The following is a 25,655-nucleotide window of genomic DNA, read 5'->3' as shown; positions in this document are numbered from 1 at the left end:
TCATGAGAAGTTCCATGAGTAACAAGCTATGAATACTACATTTATAGAATCTCGATCTTGACCTCGGACCTCGAGGTCTGAAGTGCCAGAGCTACATACATTTTATGCAGTGAACCAAAAATGTTTAACCAGAATTCACTAAACTTCATTTTTATTTTGATTTAGGCGATGCGGAACCGATTAGACAAAGTCAAGGATCTCGAAGTCATCTCAAAGTTGGAGCCGGAAAACAATATAAATCATGCTTCCGAGAGGGACAGCATACTGTTGGATGCACTGCTGAAAAGACATCTTCAGGAGAATCGGTATGAACTCGAGGAGGTGAAAAAGGACATCGACACTATTCTCTTCGGGGTAAGGGCATCAATTTATTTTACTTGTAATAGTTTCAAATTTATGAGGTGTACACAAAATATTGTATTTAAAATTTATTATCTGGTCGTTCGTAATTTGTACTATTTTCGTATTATTTAATGCGGTAAGGTTGACTCTTTTTAACTTGCGGAACGTCCTGGTTTCCGTTCGTGCTCATTTTTGTTCTATTCACAGTCACTATAATTTTGAAGAACCAAAAAGTCATGCACAGGTTCAAAATATCGAAATAAAAAAAGAAAATGTAGAACTAAGAAAAATGTAAAACCTAGATGGCAATATAAGAATTGAACTTAGAGGTAAGGCTTGATTTTGTTTCTGATGCGCCGGATAAACCAGATTCGCCAGGCTTAATGAAGATACTACTGTACCAATAAGCACGTATTCATAATATAGTCAACCACAAAAAACTATCATGTCTCAGAATTTGTAAATACTTTATTGCCACAAAGAGTTTTTATACTAGTTTAAAGTTACCCTGCGCGTAACTTTAAGATACCTACCCGCAATAGCGCTATCTACAGAGAAGCAATTGTACTTTGTTTTTTAAATCAATTATGTCTCTGTACCAGGTACCCTGTTTCTACAGTAATTGCTGAGGACCAGCGTGAAAATGTTTGCCGGAATATTAAACTCGCTCAGCAGGTTGTCTACAACAGTGTTCTATTATAGCAGCTGACCTATTTTGTTTTGAGTCTGCCATAGGCACTCCGCTCAATAACACTTTTCCACTTCCGTGTGCGCAGGGAAACGACACGACTACATCAGCCATAAGCTGGAATTTGTACATGCTGGGACTTCATCCAGAGATTCAGGCCAAAGTCCACCACGAACTAGATCAGATATTCGATGGCGATATTGACCGACATATCACAACGGACGACCTCAAACAGATGAAGTACCTCGAGTGCTGCTTGAAGGTAACCTTTGTTTGGGTTTGACAATCGGACATAGATACGTTTTATGTGGCATGTTATGGAGCGTCAAATGGTTTTAATTGTTTCTTTTAGGAGTCCATGCGTCTTTTCCCCCCATTTCCTTTGATTGGAAGGATTTTGGATCATGAACTCGTTATAGGTAAGAAAAGGGTATATCAACTGATTTATACCTACTCCCCACAGTCAGCACTAGAAGAGATTAGCAGACATGAGCGACTGCCGGATCGACAAAAGAGTGACACGCGGCGCTGCAACCACACCAACACTGAAGGGAACGAAACTGCCCGGCAGGTGCCACCCCTGCAGTATAGGACGTGTGGGCAAACAGCCGTCTTCCCAAAGCGCACTTCCAGATTTACTCTTCTCTGCCTCGGCATACCGCCCGCCATACATGTGGCTTTGCACATGGGGTCGCTTTTTGCGTTCGTTAATCTATATCTTATTTTCATTCCATCGCTTTACCGTCATTGATAATCTTTTTGGTGCTGAATGGTCAAATTATTATAAATGACAGTATTCATTTAGTTAACAAAAAAAAAAACATACTTTGCAAACGATAAGTTTTCGTCGAAGCACCCCCGAGACTAGAAGGTGGAAACGGCCTAGCCACAGTAACTCTCGGTGCATTCGCGATTATGTTCTGGCCATCGATCACGTGTGCTCATCTCTTTTAGTGCCGAACGTGCAAGTGCAAATTATAGGAGTCACTGCACAAAATCTTAAATTCGGAACACCCAGTGCGCAATACTTTGGGGGCAACTTTTCCTGGCAATTGAAGCAACGCTATCGGGTGCCACTTCTCTCGAGCATATTGAGCGTCGATCAAAGCTGTGCTCGCGCGGTCTTTCGCGCGTTATCCCTGAGTATAGCTTGCAAATATTCACCATGCGTTGAGAATGTATGCTTGTCCCACATTCTCTCACAACGGCCTCGTTCCCTTTCTTTGCAGATGGCCACACAATACCAACGGGTGTGAGGTGCTTCGTGAACATTTTTAGCCTTCACAGAAACCCCGACTGTTACAAAGATCCGGACAGTTTTATTCCGGAGCGATTCATGAGCCAGGAAATTATGAATCGCCATCCTTACAGCTACATACCTTTCTCCGCTGGCCCCAAGAACTGCCTAGGTACGTTGCCTATTTCTGGTGTGTTTCTTGTAACATTATCCAAAGCAGTATGCCTGTGCCTGTGCTTTCAGTTGTACTGGACGCCTTGAAATCGGTGTAACGAAAATTGGGTTGAACTGTCTGGTGAATAGTTCCGACACAAGTTGACGTAGGAATACTTACACACGTGCACATTTGTTTGCAAACTTTGCAATGTTGTGGCAGAACACGAAAGACAGGACTTAACATACGTGTCAAAATTCTTGCTGTTCTTTCTTCCTACAGATATTTAGGCAATGTGAAACTAGTCTGCTGCAAACACAGCAACGTGTACGGGCTGCACGTGTTTATTTAACGAGTTTTTAGATGTCATCTTTTGCCCGCATCATGCAGTAGTTACTGCACGAATGAACGATAATTTATATCTAAACCAAAACGAATATAAATTTTATATTCCTTCCACCTGTCATGTGTGTCTGTATAGCTCTAGGCATAAGCACTGAAAAATCGCATACCTGCTCCCAGTATATATATGCTCCCCGGTGTTTAGTTTGGCGTGAAAGGACAAAAAGTATGTCGGCGTGATCCCAATTTTTAATACATTTTTAATTTTTTTTGTGCCCATTCTTGTGGTTCACAATCATTTAAGCGAATTAAAAAAAAAAGAAAATCACAAAACACTTTTTTTTTCAGGTCAAAGGTTTGCTATGCTTGAAGCGAAGCTACTTCTAGCAAAGGTACTTTTGAAGTACGCCATTGAGCCAACATGGCCGTTGGAGAAACTCAAAATCACGTTCGAAGTGATTCTGAAGGCCAGGGGCGGCCTTCGGACTCATATAAGAAGAAGAACAGGTCTCAATGCCCCCATCAGTCTTCACTAAGTCAGCCCAGAGTCAGCCAGTCATAACATCACGCCATTTTTTGTTGTACTCGCACGCAACATCCATCGAAATAAAGTTTTAAAAATTCCCTCAAAGTAAAGGTGTTTTTCTATATGTTACCTGCGATTAGTCACAAATAAAAGAAAATGTCTTGTATCTTTTTTTTTTTTTACAATTACCGATTTATTGAAAGCCTGAAATCGCGCAATACAATCAAGAACTAACCCAACCCACGAGCACAAGGTCATAGTCACTAAAAGTACATAACTTCGCGTGTGACGTTCATTTGCTTTAGCCCAGGTTGTTTCCTGTGAACTACGCACACCAGAAAGATTTTCAAAGGGGTTATATGTGGGCACCACCAGCTGTCGCCTCTTAGCGCGTATGTGGCAGTGGCACGTCTGCAAACACCGCAAAGAATGAAAGAAAAAAAAACTGTTGCAGTTAACGTTTTAATTAACGCTAAATTTTATGCTCAATATTTCGAGGGACAGTCGAAGGAAAAAACTAAAGCTAACGTAATGTTAGCGACGCCGATGTGAACAGTGAACGAGAACAAGGACTGTGTGCTCTTGTAATCACTCATGTATCATATTCAGTTTAATGCGCTGTGTTTGAGACTTCTGTGCCGTGACGCACCTAGTTCTCCCAAGTCCCGGGATTCTAATCTATTATAATGCATTCCGTTTTGTTTTGCAAAAGTTAACGTTATTGATTGAGCACACATTCATACAGCTTCTACAAGACGTTCTGATATAGCGATCATCCGCCAAAATTTTGCGACATTCGCCCCCTGCTCTTTCTACGAAGTTATCAGCCAAATCCTGTAAAAAAAAAAAAAAAAATAGTTTCCAACCGTATAAATTATGATATTCGCCATTACATTTTTAGCTAGCAATAGTAAAATAGTTTTTTCATACTCATCACAAACTCCGGAACGTATATTTATTCGCTTACTCCTATACTAGAAAACAGCTCAAAATGGACGGGACACAAAGTATAGAAGACGGCTCTACATAAGTCCCGTTCCCACGCCGTACGTGAAAGCTTCGACCGTCAGCTACTTCGCCTGGAACTTTCGGCTTTCCCTCCTTTTGTGGTGAGAGAAGTGGCTAGACCGCTGCTTAAGAAGATGAAAAATCTTGGCACAGCACCTAGGAAAAGACCAAACAAGTTTGAAGTGCTGCCCTATGTTCACAGGATCTCGCACAATCTGAAACTTGTAGGAGAAACTTCAACGTCGACGTTGTCTTCACGGCTCCCTGCAAACTGTCCAAACTGTGCGCGATGTCAAGCGGGACCAAAGCTAGGAACGGCCCTTGAGATACGAGGCATTCCAAGCGGTTTGTACCTTGTGTCAAGGAAGTCGTCTACGAGATTCCTCTGAGCTGTGGTAGTCTACTTCGGACAGACTGGTCGTTGTCCGAACGATAGGCTACCTGAGCGCGCGGCCTCACTCGGCAGTGGCCATTAATTGTTCATATTTACCTATACACTGCAGGGAGTGTGGGCATACCTCGGCAAACCTCACTCATGAGGGCCCTCACTCACCCTCACTCACCCTCATCTTCACAGGTGAGGTGAGGGTGAGTGAGTTTCTGAACCAGGAAAATTCATGAGTGTTCGGGTGAGTGAGGTCCGTGAGGGCCGTGAGGGCCGTGAGGGCTTTGGGGGCTATGAGGGCGGTGAGGGCGGTGAGGGCCGTGAGGGCGGTGAGGACCGTGAGGGCCGTGAGGGCGGCGAGGGCCGTGAGGGCCATGAGGGCGGTGAGGGGCGTGAGGGCCGTGAGGGGCGTGAGGGCCGTGAGGGGCGTGAGGGCCGTGAGGGCGGTGAGTGCGTGAGGGCCGTGAGGTTCAGTGAGAGTGAGTGAACGGCTGAAGGTGAGTGTGACTGTGAGGGTGAGTGAGGGGCTGAAGGTGAGTGTAGCTGTAAGGGTGAGGGTGAGTGAGGGGTTTAGGTGAGTGTGGCTGTGAGGGTGAGGGTGAGTAAGGGCGACCTAAAATGCCGACCTCTGAGTGTGGGTGTTCCGCTGCTTTGGACAACACCCAGGTGGTGGGACCCATTGAGGGCAAGCTGAAGTGAGAAATCATGGAAGCGGCGCGTATACTTGACTGTGGACCAGATCACTGCTTCAGTGTCACGTCAGTGCAACTGACCAACAGGAAATTGGAATTTCTCAATTGTGACCGTCCTTAGTATATTGTCACACGCGACCCATAAAGGTCTAATTTGTGTCCTGAATGCGGTGCGAACGTGGTACGAACGTGAGCTGAACGCGGCATATAACCTTAACGTCTTCTCGTGCCGATGTCAAAAGTAATTTTTCTTATTATTTATTTTGTTCACGCGTTTCGCAACGACCCGCTAGGGTCCTGATCGTGGCGCGAACGCGTCATTAGTCCCTAAGATTTTCTTGTGCCGCTATAAAAGTTTCTTTTCTTCCCACATTCTTTTTTCAAAGGTTTTTTTTTTAGCTCTTTGTCGAAAGAAAAAGGAAAGCATGCGCTTGCGCGTGCCACTGTGCTCGCGCAAGCGCGCATACTTGCACGCGCAAGCGCATGCTCTCCTTTAGTCGATAAAAAAAAAATTGGGTTGTGTGTGTGTTTATACAGCCTAGAACTTGGTCTGCCTCACAGGGGCGACGAGTCTCCCAGCTGTAGATGAGAAATTTAGCCAGTGCGGTGCAGCCGCTAGCCTGGGTTCTTTAACGTGCACCACGCAGTAGTGATGCACGACCGCACTCCGGTACGATGCTCATCCAGATCGAAACGGGCAGGGGTGGGGCTCGAACCCAGGATCCCTGGGTTCTGCAGCGCGAGCTTTCGCTCCACGTGCTCCGAGCTGGTGTGCGCTAGACCACTCGGCCACCGATCCTTTTTTTTTTTTTTTTTTTTTTATTTAAAAAAACGTTTTTATTTACAGAGTTAAAAGCTGGCCTTCTTGGCCATTGCCGAAGCCACACATGTATAGAAACCCACCCAATCAAATTTTCATAGGATCAGTTGAGCATTATACAATTTCTATTTATGAACTTGTCTCTTTTCACCATGTAGTTTTTTAAACGTGCTTGCATAACGGACCACTGCTCGAAGCCGGGCATGCACGTTTGCTCTAACAGGTTACTAGTGCAGGAAAAGCCTTCGACAAAATGGCTCCAAGCAGGCTTGCCTTTTTCTTCAACGAGCGTGTGATCCGTACGGGATCTCCAAATCACATGCATCCCGAGCAGAAATAACACTTCTACGCACTTTTGGTTTACACCAGCTGCAACACGGAGAAATTTTAGAGTGCCCCAATCCGGCTGGGCCTCATCAAGGTTAAGTGCATGACGGAGTTCCGACCAGAATATTTCAGCATTTGTGCAGTACAGGAATACATGGTGCAAAGTCTCCTGGAAAGGACATAAAGCACAATTGACAGACCCCGCCAAAAGAAACCCTTTGTTCTCGAGCCACGTCTTAACAGGCAACACTTCTGTATGAAATTTTACGAAGAAGTCTTTTATGCATGTTTTTACCGGGTATTTACGCAGTTTTTTAAACACTGTAGACCCTTCTACGCTTTCCGGCGGAGAGCGATACATTGGTGGCGGTATTACCAGGTCGATAGTGTCCCAATACAGCTTTTTCCTATTCGCCTGGATTAAGTAGTCCCAAGAAAAACGTGATTGAAAAAAAGTAATGGCGTCTTCAATCTCTTTGTAAAACCTAAGTACGGGAGCCCTTCTGGAGGCTTCTTCCGTACTAACTTGCCAGGCCGACAGGTATCGTCCCCCTAGGCACTTTAAGGATCTCGCCAGAACCGGGTGGATTTGGTCCCGAAAAAACAGAAAACGATTTACTTTTATCTTTAGTTCTAAGTTAACGAGTCCCATACCTCCTTTGGAAAGGCTAAGAAACAAATTAGTTCTGCGCATCCGTTCAAACAAAGATTGCCAGATAAATGTTGCACAAATCGTGTGAAACTTGTGGATATCTACTTGACGGGACGGCACAACCTGTGCCGCATACCATACACTCGAAAAGAATACAGAGTTACAAACGAAAGACCTGTTAAAGAACGAAAGGTACCTTCCGTGCCATTCGCTCATTTTTCCGTGAACCTTATTTAAATGAATGCCCTCTCGGCCGGTGCTGAGTGATAAAGTTTCGAGTTCAATTCCGAGATATTTAGAGACTGAACACGACCAATTCATGCCCAAATACCTCTCGGGTTTTGTGATCCATGGGCCGAGCCAAGCCCCAGTCGATTTGGACATATTCATGACTGCCCCTGATGCGTTGGAGAAATCCGATAAATGTTTTACTGCAAGCTCCAGTTCTCGCTTAGACGAACATACAATTGCAACATCATCGGCATAGGCTAGAATTTTAGTTGGGCCGGTGCCAAGATTCACGCCCTGAATGCTCTCGTCGGCCATAATTATTTTACATAGAGGTTCTAAATATAACGCAAAGAGCAGCGGCGACATTGGGCATCCTTGCCTTACTGATGATTTTACCTTTATAGGAGTAGTTTGGTTCCCGTTGACTAATAAGCGAGTAGTGATTTCCCTGTAGCAAATCTTAATATACTTTGTTAGCGTCCCTCCAAGACTGCATCGTTCCAGAAGTGTAAAGAGAAACGAGTGTGACACCCTATCGAAGGCCTTACTAAGATCGACCTGGAGCACTGCAATGGGGTGTTGTTCGGCCTCCGCCGTTTCGCATATAGTCCGCATTATGTGGGAGTTTGTTGTGATCGACCTACCTTTAAACCCGTAAGGTTGATGATTTCCCACAATACAGCTTAAACCCTGTTCAATGCGTTTAGTCAGAATTTTGGCGAGGATCTTGTAATCTGAAGTCAATAGGCTGATTGGTCTAAGGTTGTCTGCGCTCGTAACGCTGGAGCCTGCATTTTTTTTTAGGAATGAGAACTGTTACTGCTTGTCGCATTGATGGAGGTAGCAAATTTCGTTTTAAGATGTCTGCATACACATTTCGGAGTATTGGAATTAGAAGGCTTGAAAACTTTTTATAAAATGCTGAACCCAGCCCATCTACACCTGGCGACTTTCTGGTGTTAAGTTCTTTAATCGCTTCTCCTATTTCTTTTTCAGTGATTTCCCCGTTTATTTTCTCAGAAATCTCCGGAGGAATTTTCGGCATGGCTTCCAAACATTTTTCTAGAGTGGTCTCATCTACCTCTTTCTGCACACTCAACAGCTTAGTGAATGTGTCTACGAGTTCACGTTCGATGTCGTCCTGCTCTGAAAAAACCTGTTCCCCAACTTGCAGAGAAGTTATTTTATTTCGGCGAATGTGATTGCGCTCTTTCGTTTTAAAGATTTTAACCGGCTTTTCTTCTGTGTCTAACGCATGCAACCGGCATCGCACCATTGCACCACGATATTCACCTTCCATAATAGAGAGGAGTCGTGACTTGCATTCGCGAATATCGCTAGTGAACACGCCAGGGGTTCGGCTTTCTTCACCGATTAAAGTTTTCAGAGTTAATTCAAGGGTGCGCTTTTCTGCCCGCGTTTGAGCAGCCTTTTCCTGGCTATACCGAAAGGTGATTAATTTGACCTCTTCCTTCACGAGTTCCCACCTAACAGCGTCTACGCCAGCCTTGTTTGTTTCGCGTAGAACTTCCTCTATTTTGGCAGCAAGCGGCTTCTCTTCTAGCAGGCTCTCGTTCATTTTCCAAGAACTCCACCCTGATGTTTTCTTTACTTTAGGTTTGCTTTTTCCCACCCGCACTGAAACGATTGCATGGTCCGAGAAAGCGACGGCATTGACCTTGTATGCTTCCGCAGTCGCTACGCATTTGCTTGACGCATACACACGATCGAGGCGCGAGTGACAATTGCCCTGCCAATGGGTATAGCCGGGCCACGGCGCCGACGCCACTTCCGTCACATCTTGAAGGTCAAAATCCCGTAATAACTTCTTAAGCTCTCCAACGCTCGAATCAGAATGGAGCCCGTTTGAGCAGTCTCGCGAATTTACAATACAGTTAAAGTCACCAGCTAGTATCGTCTTTGCCGATGTGTCCAAGTATTGTCGTAGATTGATAAAAAAGGACTTACGATCTGCTGGTGTGTTGGGGGCGTGAACACACACAACTTTAAAGAGCTCACGATTACACAGCAGTTCCACTGCACACACCCGACCGCTCTTATCACTTTCCCACTCCGGAAGCACGGCGAGAGCACTATCTTTGCGAACTAGGATAGCCACCCCCCCACTCTGTGCGATAGCATTCGAATGAAACAAACTGAAATGTCGCTCAAGGAATCGAGCCAATTCTTGCACCTGAGAATCGGAGGAGAGTTTCGTTTCCTGTAGAAACACGATGTCTGCGTTCTCTTTTAACAGCGCGTTTAACACCCATTGTTTCCTTATTCGAGCTATCAGGCTAACGCAATTTAAAGTTACTAATTTCAACTGTTTCATTATGGTCGCGATCCAAAGAAAATAGAGAACAAAACCCCGCGCATCAAAACGCGTCTGCACACAGCACGACGCTGAAAGCGTTGGAACAGTTCACCTTCTAGGAGTTCCTTTCGTGCCGGTCCTCTAGCGGAGGTCGGGGCTTCGGGGCTCTTAGGCGTCCGCGTCTGGTTGTGGCGAGTTTACAGTGTAAATAAGTCGGTGTGCCGTCCTCCTCTTCCTCAGCGCTGTTCTCTTGGACGAGAGGTCGCTTGATAGCCGTGGCAACCACCTCCATCTCCGCTTCGTTCTGCCCTGCCGTGTCCGGTACCGCTGCCTCCTGCGCTTGGTTCGCCCGGCCATCCGCCTGGAAAACGGGCGTTGTGTCACCGCCAGTTAGTGGGTCCTCAGTAGTAGCGTCCGCAGAAAGCTCGACTTGTGAGGAAGGTGTCGACGTTGAGGCCGCAGACGTGCCCCTGGACGACGGGGCCGCGGATGGATTGCGCCCGGTGGTGTCCGAGGGCATGCTGCTGGTCAGCGGGGCCGCAGATGGGTTACACTCGGGGATGACCGCAGGCGTGCCCCTGGTCAGTGACTCCGTGGGAGAGTTGCACTCGGTGGTGCCCGCGCTCGCTGCTTGTTCCGCTTCCCTTTCGTCCATCAGCATGTCGAGGTTTTCATCGAGGAGTGGTCCACTTGTTGCAGCTGCGTAGGTTCTAACGCAATCTGTCCTAGTGTGGCCATATCGATGGCAGTCCTCACAGCGAGGGACTCTGCAGTCCTTCCGAATATGCCCGGTTTTTTTGCACCGAAGACATAAGGGGGCGCGTCCGGGCACTAGGACGAGCGCTGTGCCGCCGAACAGCCGGAGTTGGTGAGGGACGTCTTCCTTTGTGACGCCCTCTTTCAGAGTGATTCGAACCAGTCTTGTCGTCGACTGTATGCCCTGAAAACCTTGGGCCCGCCACGTCTCGCGGGTGACTTCATGAACTTGGCCGTACTGCTCTAGCGCTCGACGCACCGTGTCATCGGACACGAGAAAAGGAACCCAGTGAATCTTTATGCGGAGTTCTGAGTTTTGGGGGTCAATGAGAAGACAGCGCTTGCCTTTGATGGTGAGCTCCTTGGCCGCAAGCAGTTGGTCCTTTGCTGTTGTAGACTGGAAGGCGACCATCCAAACGTGGTTCATTTGATAAGCACCAAATGAGGCCACATCGCCGAGTACTTGCAGTCGCTGTAATTCTTCTCGAAAGTCGTCAATACGGTATGGTCGTCCGGTTACGTCGCAGTGTAAAAATAAAGAGTTCGTCGTGACTATTCCAGAAGGCAGAGGGGGCAGGATTATGCGGTAGTTATCAGCAGCCGAAGAACCGCGGCCCGCGAAGGCCGTTATCACCGCTCCGTGGGAGCTACTCATCCTATCGTCCGCACCCGACGAGCGCCGGCAATAGAATTGACTCGGCCACCGATCCCCCCCTTTAGTCGATAGTCAGCGTATATCCTGTGTTTCCTGTGTCCGTCTTTACTTTGTGTCCCATCCTTTTTGCGCTGTTTCTTTTTTTTTTTTTTTATGTGTCGTTCAAGCAACCAGCCAAGCAAGCTATCCTGTTACTTCTATACACCCAATATATTTGTTTCGGTCATAGTAACCACTTTTTAAATATTATATTTAAATTTTCGCCCGCCTTGTTGGAATTAGGTCATGTTATCTAGCATTTTAATCGTGTAAGACTAATATAATCACCAAAGTTAAACATGCATTATTAACATAAATATTTGTTATTCCTCAGAAACACTTTCAATTTACTTCAGTATTATCCCTTTAAAGGTACGGTAAAGGAGAAGTGCACAGAAGAGAAAGTCCATTTTTCTGGCTCCTCTCGTAAGCAATCAGATTATTTCCTCTCACCATTTCACATCTCAGCACATCATAATTAGCGATAGTGCACTTCGGCGCCTCGCTGGCCGAGTCTGGTCAACGACATATTGCCGTGAGCTGCAAGAGGCGGCCACTCGCTACAAGGTCCCAATTCGCATCTTGGCGTCATCCAAGAAACAGCACTACAACGAGCCACTTGACTAAAAATGACAACATTAACGAGACAGACGTCATAATCCCTTCCACAAAGGTCCAAAAGGACGACAAATCTGCAGAGGATGACGACAAGACATCATGCTAATCTTTGACGCGATTAATGACAACAAGGATTCAACACCATTCACGCGAGTGTCATATAAAAGAAAACAGGTCATCTGGAATCCCCGTGAGTTTAAGCCAAGAGGATCCAGATAATTTTGGCCAATAAACCCCAACTGAATAACAAATGACATCATTGCGGTTACGTAGGAGACCATTTCACATAAAATCGACAAGGATGGTAGCCCCTCAGTGGATGTTCCATCGCTCTGCTCGGCGAACAAGCTACTGACTCTGGAATTTGTGGGCAGCCTGCAAGTCAATGCCCACGTGCCCCAGACATATTCAAAAAATTTGAAAAAATTTGGGGAAAATCAAAAACGTTCCTTTCGAATACTCCAACTCTGCACTGCTGGAGTATCTACTTAACAAAGGCGAGACATCCGTTCAGCGTGAAAAAGCGTGTCATCCGAAAGAGGATGAGAGCGTCGAAGAAAAACCACCTGAAAGTGTTGTACTATTCTTTCACACAGATCGGCCGATGTCTCAGCCTGTATTTCTTGCCTTCACGAGTCACCCAGTCGGGGAATATCTCGGAGCTTCCGTGAAGTGCTTCAAGTATCAAAGATCCGACCATGTTGCAATACACTGCCAGGGATCACAACGCTGCAAGATCTGTGCAGGACCATATCGTTACAAGGGCTGCCCCAACGTGCAGGAAACGAAATGCGCTAACGGTGGTGGGAATCATGCAGCAACTTTTTCTGGGTATTCACGGAAGCAAGCCGCGTCCACAGCGTTTCGCTCTAACTTGCTGAATGGAAAGAATCTTCCGCTCCATGCGCCATCACCAAATCCTGAAATTGTCCGACTAAGGTGCCTCAGCCTCAACAAGCAACCTGGAGGCAGGCCATCCACGCCAGCGTACGGAAACATCCAAGGAAGATGTGCAGGACACAAAATAACAAGTAGAAACAAGAAAACACAACCCAGAAACCAAATTAAAGATCTTCTTTAACAACACCGACCTCGTCGGGACGATGAACATCGGGCAATATTCAGTCATCCAAAAACTACCGGCCCTCGAAAGCTACAGCATCTTCAGTATCTGCCGTGCTCTGATTCTCATTAGCAAAATGATATGAATGCCATCCTAAAGATATCCCCTCAAGCCAAAAACCTTCCAGAAGTCAGGGCCTTCGCTGCATTGAAACAACTGCTACTGTTGAGATATGATAGTTGAAATAATAAAAAACAAGATTTCACTCAATGGAAGAGATTTATGAGAATGGTACAGTATTTAAATGGAACGCACGAGGGTTAAGGTCAAGACTGTCCGCCTTCCGTCAGTTAGTTTTTAAGTATAAATAACTCTATTATTGTAATATGGGAGTCACGATTACCCCAAAGTCTTCGATTGTCAGGGTATAAAAAATCTGATTTGTTACGTACTGCTGGGGATAGCCGAGTAACGTTATTCAATCGTCGAGAACTCACGTACGTTCCACATTACATTCCACCTCACGAGGGTAACCAGTATATTTGTGCAAAACTTTCTAAAGGTCATGGCTCTTACACAATAATTTTAACAAATATACAACCGAGATCAAAATTTGATAGACAACGCCTAGAAAGCGTTTTGAATATAGTCTCTCCATCCTACATCATAACTGGCGATTTTAAGGCCCATCACCACCTATTCTAATGTTCGAACAAATCCTCGTAGAAGGCTCCTTGATGATATAACGAATACTCATAACCTATTTTTCCCAAAATGACGGAAATCTCACATACATCCATGGAACAAGTAGCAGCAGTTGCCTTGACTTAACATTTGTGTCGTCGAGCTTGGCATCACATGCTTCGTGGTTCACAAATGTAGAAACACGTGGAAATAACCATATACCCACTTATACAATAATTAATGGATTCCTCAAGAGAGAAAACGACAACATGATCAAACGGCTTAATTGGTGGGAATTCCAAAAGGCGTTGAAGAAATATTACAAAAAATGACTAATCTTTCTGATTTTGAACATGCGAATATCTGTTCTGCAAAATCATCCACGCACAGTCGCAGACTTCTAGACAATTGAACAGTAATTGATGTTGAGTATGAACGTCTCCGCGCTATACGACGACAGGTGGAAAGACATGCAATACGTTCTAAACTAATAGAATATTAAGTGAATGTACGGGCGCATACAAGCTGGTATAGATTGAAATTGACATAAACCCAGATACTTTTAGTGTTCGTGTCGTTTTTTGACTGCAGCCTCGGAGTTTGTCATGTGTAACATAATATGTTCGTGTGACAAGGAGGCCGCAGAAAAAAATAAGCTGTCATTTAGATAAGCTTAGCCAACGTCGATACTGAGGATTTTGTACAGGAATCGATCCCCGAAATTCATTTAGCATAATTCGGAAGATCACTAGGGGAATCGATACAATTACTCAACAATATCACCCAATCCGGGCACTTTCATTATCAATGAAACGCCCTATGATATCTATTGCGAAGGAATTTTGCATCTCTCTCATGGCTGACGCGACCCAGCATATGAATACTAGAATGTATAGGAGTAATTCACCATCAGTTTATGAAATGAGCTTGGGCAATCGATTTACTATAGCGGAGCTAGAAGCAGCTCTTCCATCCATATAACCCAAATCTTGTCCCGGTCCGGATGTCATGCAACATATGTCTTCTTAATCCACATGGTCGCAGATTTTTGGAATTACTTGTTACAATTTTTTAATGAATCTCGGACAAATAGAGAAGTACCCGATGTTTGGAAACGGGCAAGAATGGTTCCTTTACTAAAACCAGGAAAGCCGCCATAGCTCCTCTCAACGTATCGCCCTGTATCACTTGCAAGCTGTGTGGAAATATTGATGGAAGGGATGAGCTGGAGGGATGAGATGGAAGGGATGAGATGGAAGGAGGGCGCTTAGAGTGGTATCTCGTGCAACGAAATGCGAACCCTGTAATTATGCATGGTTTCCGCAGGGGCCACACCCCAATAGATTTCGTTATTGACCTTGCTACTTTCGTAGAAAAGTAACGACCGCAACCCAAAATCACGATCACTGGGACGTGAAAGGAGCATTTGATCGTGTCACACAAGATGCTATTTTTTAAGCGCACCGGAAAGTTGGTGCTTGAGGTCATTTCTACGCATAAGTAAAAAGTTACCCTTCAAAACGTGCAATCTTTGTGGCAACAAGAGGGTGAAACAGTTGAACACAACGTCACCCGAGGTGTTTCTGAGGGAGGTGTATTGAACCTAACACTATTTAATATAACACTAATTCGACTTTCCCAAGTGTTACCATCTAACTTTAATGAATCATTATATGCAGATTATATCTGCATATGGTGCATCTGGCTCTTCTCGGGTGGAAGCAAGGGGAAAGCACAAACTGCATTAAAGAGGCCTCATAAATACCTTGGCAACCGAGGCCTTCAACTTTATACCAACAAATCAGCTGCCCTTGCGTTTATTCGACACATAATGAATCGAGAATCCCTACATATTTGCGATCAAACATTTCCCTACGTAACTGCCCATGTATTCCTTGGAGCATGCATAGACAGGGTATTTATTTATTTATTTATTTATTTATTTCAAATACCCTCAAGGTAAGTACATCGAAGAGGGGAGAGAGCTGTAAATTATTAACTATAAAGTGCACATATGAGTAATAACATTTTTAAACATAACAATATCAGTGGTGTTAGCAATTGAGGCGAGAATGTGGTTCCAGTCTATAGATGCTTGTGGCATTAAAGAATATTGAAATAATGAAGTTTTAAAGTTTGGAATACCAACCTTATGGCTATGGTCAATGCGAGCAGATATGTAGAATGGTGGAGTAATTAGTTTAGGACGAAGGGTAACATTTTGATGAAATATTTTATGAAAAAGACACAAACGAGAGATTTTTCGGTGGTGAGTTAGTAACGGCAGACCTAGAGTATTTTTCATGGTAGTAACACTGGCAGTGCGATGATAGTTTGTCAATATAAAACGAGCTGAGCGGTTCTGAATGGATTGAATGGAAGCAATTAGTGACGAGTGAGCGGGGTCCCACACAGCAGCAGCATATTCTAATTTTGTACGGATTAGGATTTTGTACATGGTTAGTTTTAATGAAGACGGATCGAGAAAAAAAATTACTTTTTAAGTATCCTAGCATACGGTTAGACTGTTCATTACGTATTCAATATGAATCTTCCAAGAAAGGTTACAAGTTATATGAACACCAAGATATTTGTAAACAGACACTGAAGCGAGGGGATTATTGTTTAGATGATAAGTATGACACACCGATTGAGCACGTGACACTCTCATCGATTTGCATTTGTTAGCGTTAAGTTCCATTAGCCACTGGTTACACCACAGTGATATACGATTAAGGTGAGATTGTAGAAGAATAGAGTCAGATATGTCAGTTATTTTCCGGTAGATTACGCAATCGGCAGCAAAGAGACAAATAGAAGACGACAAGTTCTGCACCAAATCATTAATGTAAATAAGAAAGAGGAGCGGACCAAGCACTGATCCCTGTGGGACGCCCGAGGCTACTGGAACAGTACACGAATTTTTATTATTAGCTATAACGAATTGTAGGCGGTTAGTTAAAAAGGCATGAATCCAATTTAATATACAGGAATCAATGTTAAGTGATTTATTTTATGAAGAAAGGGTTTGTGGGAAACTTTGTCAAAGGCTTTTGAGAAATATAAAAAAACACATTCGGTTTCAATTTGATTATCAAGAGAATTATGGAGATCATGCGTGAAGGATAGTAGTTGCGTCTCACATGAAAAATGTTTTCTAAAGCCATGTTGTGAACTTGTGAAGAAGTCATTAGTTTCAAGATAATTTATCAACTGTGAGTAAATGACGTGTTTAAATATTTTACATGGCACATTTGTTAAAGAAATTGGTCGATAATTGAATGGGTTTTGTTTTTCGCCAGATTTATGTAAAGGAACCACCTTGCCAACCACACAATCGCTAGGGACTACGCCATGGTTAAGTGGCTGCATATAAAGTTTTGAAAGAATTATTGAACAATACATATTACAATTTTTTAAGAACTTGCTGTTAATCCCATCTATTCCGGCGCAGGATGAAAGCTTCATATTTTTAATAAGGCCAGCAATACCAATCGCGTCAACTGCCACTGGGTCCATAGGCAAAAAATCAGAAAATGACAATACCGGTACTTGGTTAACATCAGATGTTGTAAATGACAAACTAAAAACACCATTTAATACACTTGCACTTTCAGTTACTGGTATATCTATACCATCAGATGATTTAAGAACAATGTTGGACTGACACTTGGGATTAACGACATTCCAAAATTGTTTAGGATTAGCTGCTAGCATGATTTTTAGTGTAGGATTAAAAAATGTGATTTAGCTTCTGTAAGAGCTGATGTATATTCTTGATCTGCAATTTTGTACGCAGCCCAATGCGCATCAGCGGAGGATCGTTTGGCAGCGCGAAACAGTCTTCTTTTTCTATTTCGAAGCCGCCAGAGATTACAGTTAAACCAAGGCGAGTTAGTGTTGCAACGAATCTTCCTTGATGGTATGTACTTTTCAATTAATAATAAAACAACATTTTTAAACAGCATCCAATTAGACTCAACGGAGCGCTCTGAAAACTCGGGTAAGTAATCACTAAGGAACTCAGGCAGGTACAAGTTAATTGATGTAAAATCAGCTCTGCTGTAGTCACGGATTAATTTTATGTGAATTTTAGGCGCTACGAATGGGACATTTAAGGAAAAGTGAAGAGCTGAAGGGTCACCGAGACATGGCAGGTATGTTAGTGATAATATGACGCTCGGATGCGTTTTTAATAAGATATCGAGTATGTTTGATGGAAGGTTTGTAACCCTAGTGGGCTCTGAGACAAGTTGAGAAAAGTTAAAATCAGAAAAAGTTCAATAAACTCGTTAGCTTCAGATGAGAAGGGGGTTGAAACAGGACATACATTAGACCAGATAATGTTGGGGTAATTGAAATCACCCATTAATATGATTGGCACTCCTGGATATTGGACGGTTGGTTAATGCAATTATGTAACAAATTCACAAATGAACAACTGCTAGTGGGTGGTCGATAACATACACCCATTATCGTTTGTTTATGTTTAAAGGAAACGCAAACCCAAACAATCTCCAGTTCACAGGCTACAATGACAGGGCGAGAAACCAATGAGTCAGCAACCGCACACAGAACACCACCGCCACTTCTGTCACGCCTGTCGCAGCGAAATGTATTGAAACGTTTTTTTTACAATGAAACAGCTCGTTATCAGACACTTTGCTAGAAAGCCATGTCTCTGTGAGAGCAGTGACGTCGGCGTCGCATGAGTCAGCAACTGAGCACAATTAATCTCGTTTACGGATTAGACTGCGAATGTTAGTAAATAAAACGGAAACACTTGAAAAAGGCCAAACCACTTTTTTGCCTCGTGCTGATTGTTAAGTTGGCATAGAAGTAGACGCTGTTTGCAAATCGGATAGTGGTGTCGCGGAAGAAACTTCCAGACGACGCATGACTACTTCATAAATACAGTCTTCGATTTCATTCTACGCATAACACTTGTTATTAAGAAAAAGTTTCTTGTAACTTAGCTTAAACTGGTTTTCCTGGCTCTTTCCATACTACAGTAGTTTGCGCCGAGCTAAGCGAGTTGAAAAGCTAAAATCTTCTGAAACAGAAATAGGCTGGTTTTTAATTTTGACTTGGCCTGCAGGATACTTTCTCTAGTTTTAAAAGACTGAAACTTCACTGAAATAGGACGACGCTTTCCTGCTACAAAAAGCCCCAAGCGATGAGCACGCATGATTTGTTCACGCGAAATAATACAAGAAGCTAAATCTGAAAGTAAACGAACCACCTTCTTTTCCGCCTGGGCCCACGTTTCACCAAGGCAATCGTCCACACCATGAAATACAAGATTGTCCCGGCGGGACTGGTCTTCAATCTCATCTAATCTACTGCGCAAAGCATGATTTTCTTATTGAACGCGCTGAACAGATTGGCTGGCACCAGAAAACTCGCTGTGTAATTCATCGATTGAAGACGACTTCAATTCAATCGCAGAAACCCTTTGACCGATATTTGTTACCGTGACTTGTAGATGTTGTTGGTTTGTTTTTAGAACATTAATCGAGCTCAATATACTATTTTGCCTTTCCTCAACTCTCTGAGTTCGCGCATTTGTATCCTGCAACACCCGCATCATTTGATCAAGCTGCTTAGGTGGTTCAATATTAGTTGGTCCGGGGTTAGTCTCGACATCACCTCCAAGCAGCAGCAACAACAATCTGAACGAATTCACCAAAGCTTCTGGGAGTGGAAGCACTATTATACAGACGTCATTAGACTTAAAACAGTAAAAACCGTCATGACTACTAACCTGCAGGGTTGGAAGAAAAAAGTTGACGACGTGCATCGTGTGCGTGCTTCCATGCCCTCTCACGATCCACGGCGACGAGGCCGGCCTCCTGGGTCAATGCGATGATGCGGGTGTCGATGTGGCTGTTCCGGAATGACCGAGGTGAAGCTGGTTGATGACTGAAAAGTTGTTTGCCTTGGTTGCCTGGCGCTTGTCTTCGTTTGTGGTACAGGAAACGTTGATGAAAGGAGAGATGCCATCCAGGTCGGTAGGATATTGACTTTATTGACTTTAAACGACAACACTAAAGCTGCTCAAGAGCTTTGATACATATGAAGCCCAATTAGCCCGATGACCTCGCTCCATCCAAGATGTCGAAAGTGCCACCATGAAGACTTCCTGTTCCTAACGTCACAGTTGAAATTATGGAATCAGGAGGAAAGCAAACACGCCAATAGCTGTGATTGAGCAACTTACTTTATCTAACATATTGTGCAATCACGCTTCAACGAGTCATGTTTATACCGATGGATCGACAACTTCCGATCGTTCAACAGGGTGAGTTGTTTTCCCAAAACATCTCCCAACAGCAACGTTTAAACTTACCTGCAAAGCATCGTCTACAGCATCCGAATTTATCGCAATTCACCAAGCCTTCTAATTTATCTCGTCAAAGCCGTCGAAATCATGGACAATATTTTCGAAATGTAAGCCGGCACTTCAACTGATGCGCACGTTTTTACGGCATAGTCAGAACTGTTGTGTATGTATAAAGCAATGTCACAGGTTCCTATTCTCACCACCAGGGTGCGCTGGTCTTTGCTCTGTAAAATGTGTCTTCGCCATATTAAATGTGTTCTTTGTGTGCTGCTGCTCTGCGTGGGAGCGTCTGTTCTTTGGCGCTTCGGCGCGACACAACAATGGCGACGAGGCTCGGATGGACGATCGAACGAACCGAGTAACAACGTGGCAAACAGCACAATGCCGAAGTTCACGGAGTTCAAGCCGGAGGAGGACGGCGTCGACGAATATCTCGAACGCTTCGAGATTTCCCTTCGAGTGAACGCTGTCAAGACGGAAGACAAGGCCGTGACGCTGCTGAACTACATCGGGAAAGCGTCGTACCAGGTTCTGAAAACCTTGCTCGTCCCAGACTCGCCGGTATCGAAATCGTACGACGTACTTTCCGAGGTGCTGAAACGCCACTACGCGCCCAAGCGCTTAGTGATTGCAGAGCGCACGAAGTTCCATTGGAGAAATCAAGAGGTCGGCGAGAGCCTAGCGGACTTCTCCTTGGCTATCAAGAAGCTCGCCCAGACATGCGCTTTCAAGGACTACCTCGACCAGGCTCTTCGGGACCGGCTCGTGGCGGGGTGTCGCGACCCTGAGGTACAGCGGACACTCATCCAGCTCGACGACGATTACTTCGACGAAGTTCTAAAGGTGGGCCTGGCCAAAGAACTTTCTCTGCGCAAAACGGACGAGATACGGCAGCCCGGCGTTCCGGACTCAATGGACGTGCACCGCGTTCAAGGTGATGGTGGAGGACACTCCGGGTGTCCACCTTCCGCCACTGCATCGCCACAGGTCCAGTATCAGCGTACGGTACGCCCTTGTTTTAGATGCGCTAGTACCGTGCATGCTTCCGAGAAGTGTCCGTTTTCGAAACCAAAGTGTTCCAAATGCGGGAAGCAGGGGCACACTAAGGCGGTGTGTAGGGCCAAGCCTAAGCCTACTTCGAACACCAAGCGCGGACCTTGGAGCGTAACCTGTATGTGGAAGAATGACGCGTCTGCGGCATTCCAGAAGGTTTTGGAAATCGAAGGAAAACCGGTGACGATGGAAATCGACACTGGTTCAGCAGTTACTTTGATGCCAGAAAGAATGTGTGTGAATTTTGTTTTCTCACGTGCCCCTTGAGGCGAGTGACATGCGTCTCCGAACGTACACCGGGGCTCTAGTGCCAATCAAGGGTGTAGCGAGCGTTAATGTAAAAAACGGGGAGCTACCTAGCGAAAAGTTACCCTTGATTGTGGTAAAGTCCGCGAATGCCCAGCTACCAGCTCTTCTAGGCAGAGACTGGATCGAGCAGTTAGAAATTAACTGGTCGGGCGTAGGTCGTATTGAGAACGAGACGATGACAGACTCACTGAAAAGGTCGTTCCCTAGCGTCTTTGAAGGTCCAGTGGGGCCGATAAAGGGTTTTCAGGCAAGGATTGTACTGAAAGAAAACTCTCAACCGGTGTTTTGTAAACACAGAGTGGTGCCATACGCATTTAGAGAGCAAGTAGAGAGTGAGCTTGAGAAAATGGTGGCGCAGGGCATTTTGAGGCCTGTAAAAAGTAGTGAATGGGCAACACCCCTTGTTGTGGTTCCCAAGCCAGGGGGTAAAGTTCGCATCTGTGGTGACTACAGTGTGTCCGTAAACCCACAGGTGACGGTGGAGCACTACCCATTACCGAGGGTAGATGAGGTGTTCAACAACTTTCGGGTGTGTGGCATCTTTGCTATTTTGGATCTAAAGACTGCATACTTGCAGTTATCCCTTGACGAAGCGTCGCGGAAACTGCTCACAGTGACCACTCACCTAGGATTGTTTGAGTTTTTACGTATGCCTTACGGAGTCTCAAGCGCACCAGCAATTTTCCAGAGTGTAATGGATAAGATTTTGTTGGGCCTAACCAAGGTAGCGTGCTATCTTGATGATGTACTGGTGGGTGGCGTAGACCAAAATGACTGCAACCAGAGAGTCTTGGAAGTGTTGAAACGCTTTCAGGAACATGGCCTTTGTGTGAATCAGGACAAGTGTCAATTTTTTGTACGCGAAGTGCGTTACTTGGGATACTTGTTGAGTGACCAGGGTTTAAAGCCATGCCCTGAGAAGGTAGAGGCTATCAAAAAGGCACCCGCACCGAGTAACGTGACGGAGGTTAAGGCATTTGTGGGGCTGCTAGCTTTTTATGATCGTTTCCTCCCAGACTTAGCTGCCACACTGGGACCTTTGTATGAACTCTTAAAGAAAGACAAGAAGTGGCATTGGTCAGAAGAATGCCAACAGGCTGTAGACAGAAGCAAAGATCAGTTGTGCAGTGCTGGGGTAATTGTCCTCTACGACCCTAGTCTACCACTTCGAGTGACGGCCGACGCATCCAGCTACGGCCTCGGAGCAGTCTTAACACAAGACATGGGAAACGGGGACTACAGACCTGTGGAGTTTGCGTCTAGGACGCTTACTGTGGCTGAAAAGAACTACGCACAAGTGGAAAGAGAGGCCTTGGCACTCATATTTGCGGTCAAGAAATTCCACCGGTATCTCTTTGGGCGTTCGCTCACCCTCGTAACTGACCACTACCCGCTAACGTCGATCCTGGGACCTAAGTATTCTACCACAGCCATAGCTGCTGCGAGGATCCAGAGGTGGCGCTTGTTACTTGCAGAGTACAACTTCAAGATCCTGTACCGCAAGGGCGGGGAGCTCGGGGATGCTGATGCCCTATCGAGACTTCCTCTGAAAACAACTGTAGGAGAGGAAAGTATGTTTAAATATTTTTCACCCACAGAGCAACCGCTTCTTTCAAGTTCTGATGTGGGGAAAGAGACCCTCAGCGACCCCTTGCTGCAACGTGTCCTTGAACACACCAAGAGAGGTTGGCCAACATCCGTGCAAGATCCAGGGTTGCAACCCTTCTGGCACAGGCGGGAGACGCTGTCAAAGGACCAAGATTGCCTACTCTGGGGGATTAGAGTCGTGATTCCACAGGCACTACAGGCTGCGGTCCTCAAGAGCCTGCATGAAGAACATCCAGGAATGGTGCGTATGAAACAACTTGCGAGAGGGCATGTGTGGTGGCCCGGAATCGATGCCATGATCGAGAACAAGGTGCAGTCATGCGAGATCTGCCAAGCGGTCCAAAACGACGTTCTTCCAGTACCACTCCAGCCATGGAAGATGACCTCGCGGGTCTTTGAACGTGTTCATTTGGACTTTGCAACCAAGTCGGGAACCAACCTGTTTGTTTTGGTTGACAGTTTTTCTAAATGGGTTGAGGTACTGCCCATGTCTTCCACAACCGCGCCCCAGACAGTCGAGAAACTTATGGCTGTCTTCGCACAGTTTGGACTACCCGAGGAAGTGGTGACTGATGGAGGCCCCCAGTTTCGAAGTGAGGAGTTCAAGAACTTCTTGAAGGATCAAGGAGTGGTGCACACCATGATGCCACCCTACCACCCGGCTTCGAATGGCGCCGCGGAGAGGGCTGTGCAAACAGTCAAGCGAGCGCTGCTCAAGCAGGTACTTGAAGACGACCTCCAAGGGAAGAGAAGGAATATCCATGAGAAGTTGTCGTGTTTCCTACTTGCCTACCGGACGACACCACACACAAGTACTGGAAAGGCACCTGCAGAGCTCTTCCTGGGACGGCTTCCGCGGACCCGACTGTCGCAGCTCAAGCCAGGTGCAACGTCCCTTCCACGACGAGAGAAGCAAAACAAGAAAAAGGAGCTGGCTGACAAGCGCAGAGGTCCAACGAAACTCATTCAAGTGGGCGACAGAGTTTGGGTCAGAAATGTGAGGGGGGAGAGAGTAAACTGGACCAAAGGCATTTTAAAGAAAGTAATCAGTCCGGTTACATACCTGGTGCGGGTGGCTAGCCAGATCCGTTATGTGCATGCGGATCACTTGCGCTTTCGAGGTGAGGGCTCGTCCCGATCAGCCTCTTCAGAGAGTGGATCGAGTGACAGTGAGAGTGTTGATGAACCGGGCGAATGTGAGGTGCCTATGCCACTGAATGCTGGCAGCGGCCTAGCTGCTCAGGAAGTTCGACGGTCGAGCAGAGCTCGACGCCCTCCAAATAGACTGGTGTACTAGTGTTCCTTTATGTAAGTGTGGAGGAGTGTTGTGTATGTATAAAGCAATGTCACAGGTTCCTATTCTCACCACCAGGGTGCGCTGGTCTTTGCTCTGTAAAATGTGTCTTCGCCATATTAAATTTGTTCTTTGTGTGCTGCTGCTCTGCGTGGGAGCGTCTGTTCTTTGGCGCTTCGGCGCGACACAACAAGAACAAAAAAATCGGTCTCAATGTTTGAATGAATTTCAAGGGATGTTTACACAAGGGACACAGTATCCAATTTCGATGGATACCTAGTCACCGTCATATATTTGGAATTAAAGTAGCTGATGCTGGTGCCAAATCTGCCCATTTTCGGACATCAAGTATCAAAGTACCATGCTGCAAAAACGACATACGTTCGTTCAACAATCAACACGCCATCAATAAAACAACAAAATGCTATGGAATACCGCTTCATATCAGTACATCCCCCTATTCCTTAGATCTACATATGTCATTCCACCTTCCATGTGACATGCCTAGTCAGGTAGAGACTTTCATTCATCGAGTAAGAGTTGGTGTAGCATATACAAGAAAATTCCTTCACCCCATTGATCAAGCCATAGCGCCAGAATGCACAAGTTGTGATCTAATTTAAACAATTCAGCACATTATTTGCGATTGTGGGGTCTAAGATGTAAAAAGAATCAAACTCAAAAGGACACTTGCATACCTCGATAACAGACCCTTTTCTGTTGTGGAGGTGCTTGGTGCCTGGTACGAATCACTTAAAGGAGTAAAGGCCACAAAAGCGCTGGTTTTTTTTCTAAAGGAAACGAGACCGGACCCCTGCTTATAGACAATGAATTTCTGTGTTTGTTAACAGTGCCATGTCTATAGTGTTCAAGACTTCACAAAGTAACCTCTCTGCACAAAGTAGCCAGTCGGTACAATTTCCCAGGTCAACCTCTCTCTGTTCCTCTTTTGTTCTTACTTTCTTTCTGCATGTAAAGTTACCATTTGCGAGTACACCGTCACATGAGGCCAAACAAACTTTTTTTCCAATTTCCATGATTGTAAAATCAATGGCATGAGGCGTTTGCACCACCTTTAACGTTTCGACGTCACGTGGGATTTCTCAGTGATGCTAAAACAGAATATCTAGCAGTGGTGCTAAAACAAAATATATCGCAATTTTGAATTTTCGTTTTGTCAACAGAATAGCACAAATCGTGCATAAAATTAAGAAAAAAAGTATTTGATCGGGAACTTACTAAAGACAACTGTCATGACGCAAGCTGAGGAACATAGATGAGACCTCAGTCTCCGTCACAGCGGTGATGCAAGGCCGATTTTCATAATCCTGAATGACGAATTCAAACCCCAAACTCCTGAAATCAATTCATTAATACCAGCTGATATTTCCAGAGCAGCTTATGGATTCTCCAGTAAAACCAGTGCTCCACTCCTTTTGATGCCTTCAAGCAGTCGCGTACCAACTTCTTCTTGAGTGGGGGGGCAAACCAGACCCCCCCCCCTCTAGGATC

At 45.2% G+C, this 25,655-nt stretch overlaps 1 protein-coding gene across 1 annotated transcript in view; it reads left to right on the top strand.

The window, feature by feature from the left end:
- The window catches only part of LOC121048575 (cytochrome P450 4V2-like), a 41,056-nt gene extending 20,155 nt beyond the window's left edge, over nucleotides 1-20,901 (top strand). The window contains exons 8-14 of the mRNA XM_042287645.1: nucleotides 166-354; nucleotides 1,119-1,292; nucleotides 1,383-1,449; nucleotides 2,260-2,439; nucleotides 3,112-3,270; nucleotides 20,340-20,813; nucleotides 20,867-20,901. Of these exons, the coding sequence (XP_042143579.1) occupies nucleotides 166-354; nucleotides 1,119-1,292; nucleotides 1,383-1,449; nucleotides 2,260-2,439; nucleotides 3,112-3,270; nucleotides 20,340-20,813; nucleotides 20,867-20,901 (1,278 nt within the window). The remainder of the gene's footprint in view (nucleotides 1-165; nucleotides 355-1,118; nucleotides 1,293-1,382; nucleotides 1,450-2,259; nucleotides 2,440-3,111; nucleotides 3,271-20,339; nucleotides 20,814-20,866) is intronic.
- The last annotated feature ends 4,754 nt before the right edge of the window (nucleotides 20,902-25,655 follow it).

This window comes from Ixodes scapularis, unplaced genomic scaffold (genome assembly GCF_016920785.2).
Source record: "Ixodes scapularis isolate PalLabHiFi unplaced genomic scaffold, ASM1692078v2 ptg000071l_1___fragment_3__unscaffolded, whole genome shotgun sequence".
NCBI lineage: Eukaryota > Metazoa > Arthropoda > Arachnida > Ixodida > Ixodidae > Ixodes > Ixodes scapularis.
This window is presented reverse-complemented; position numbering and strand designations above follow the sequence as displayed.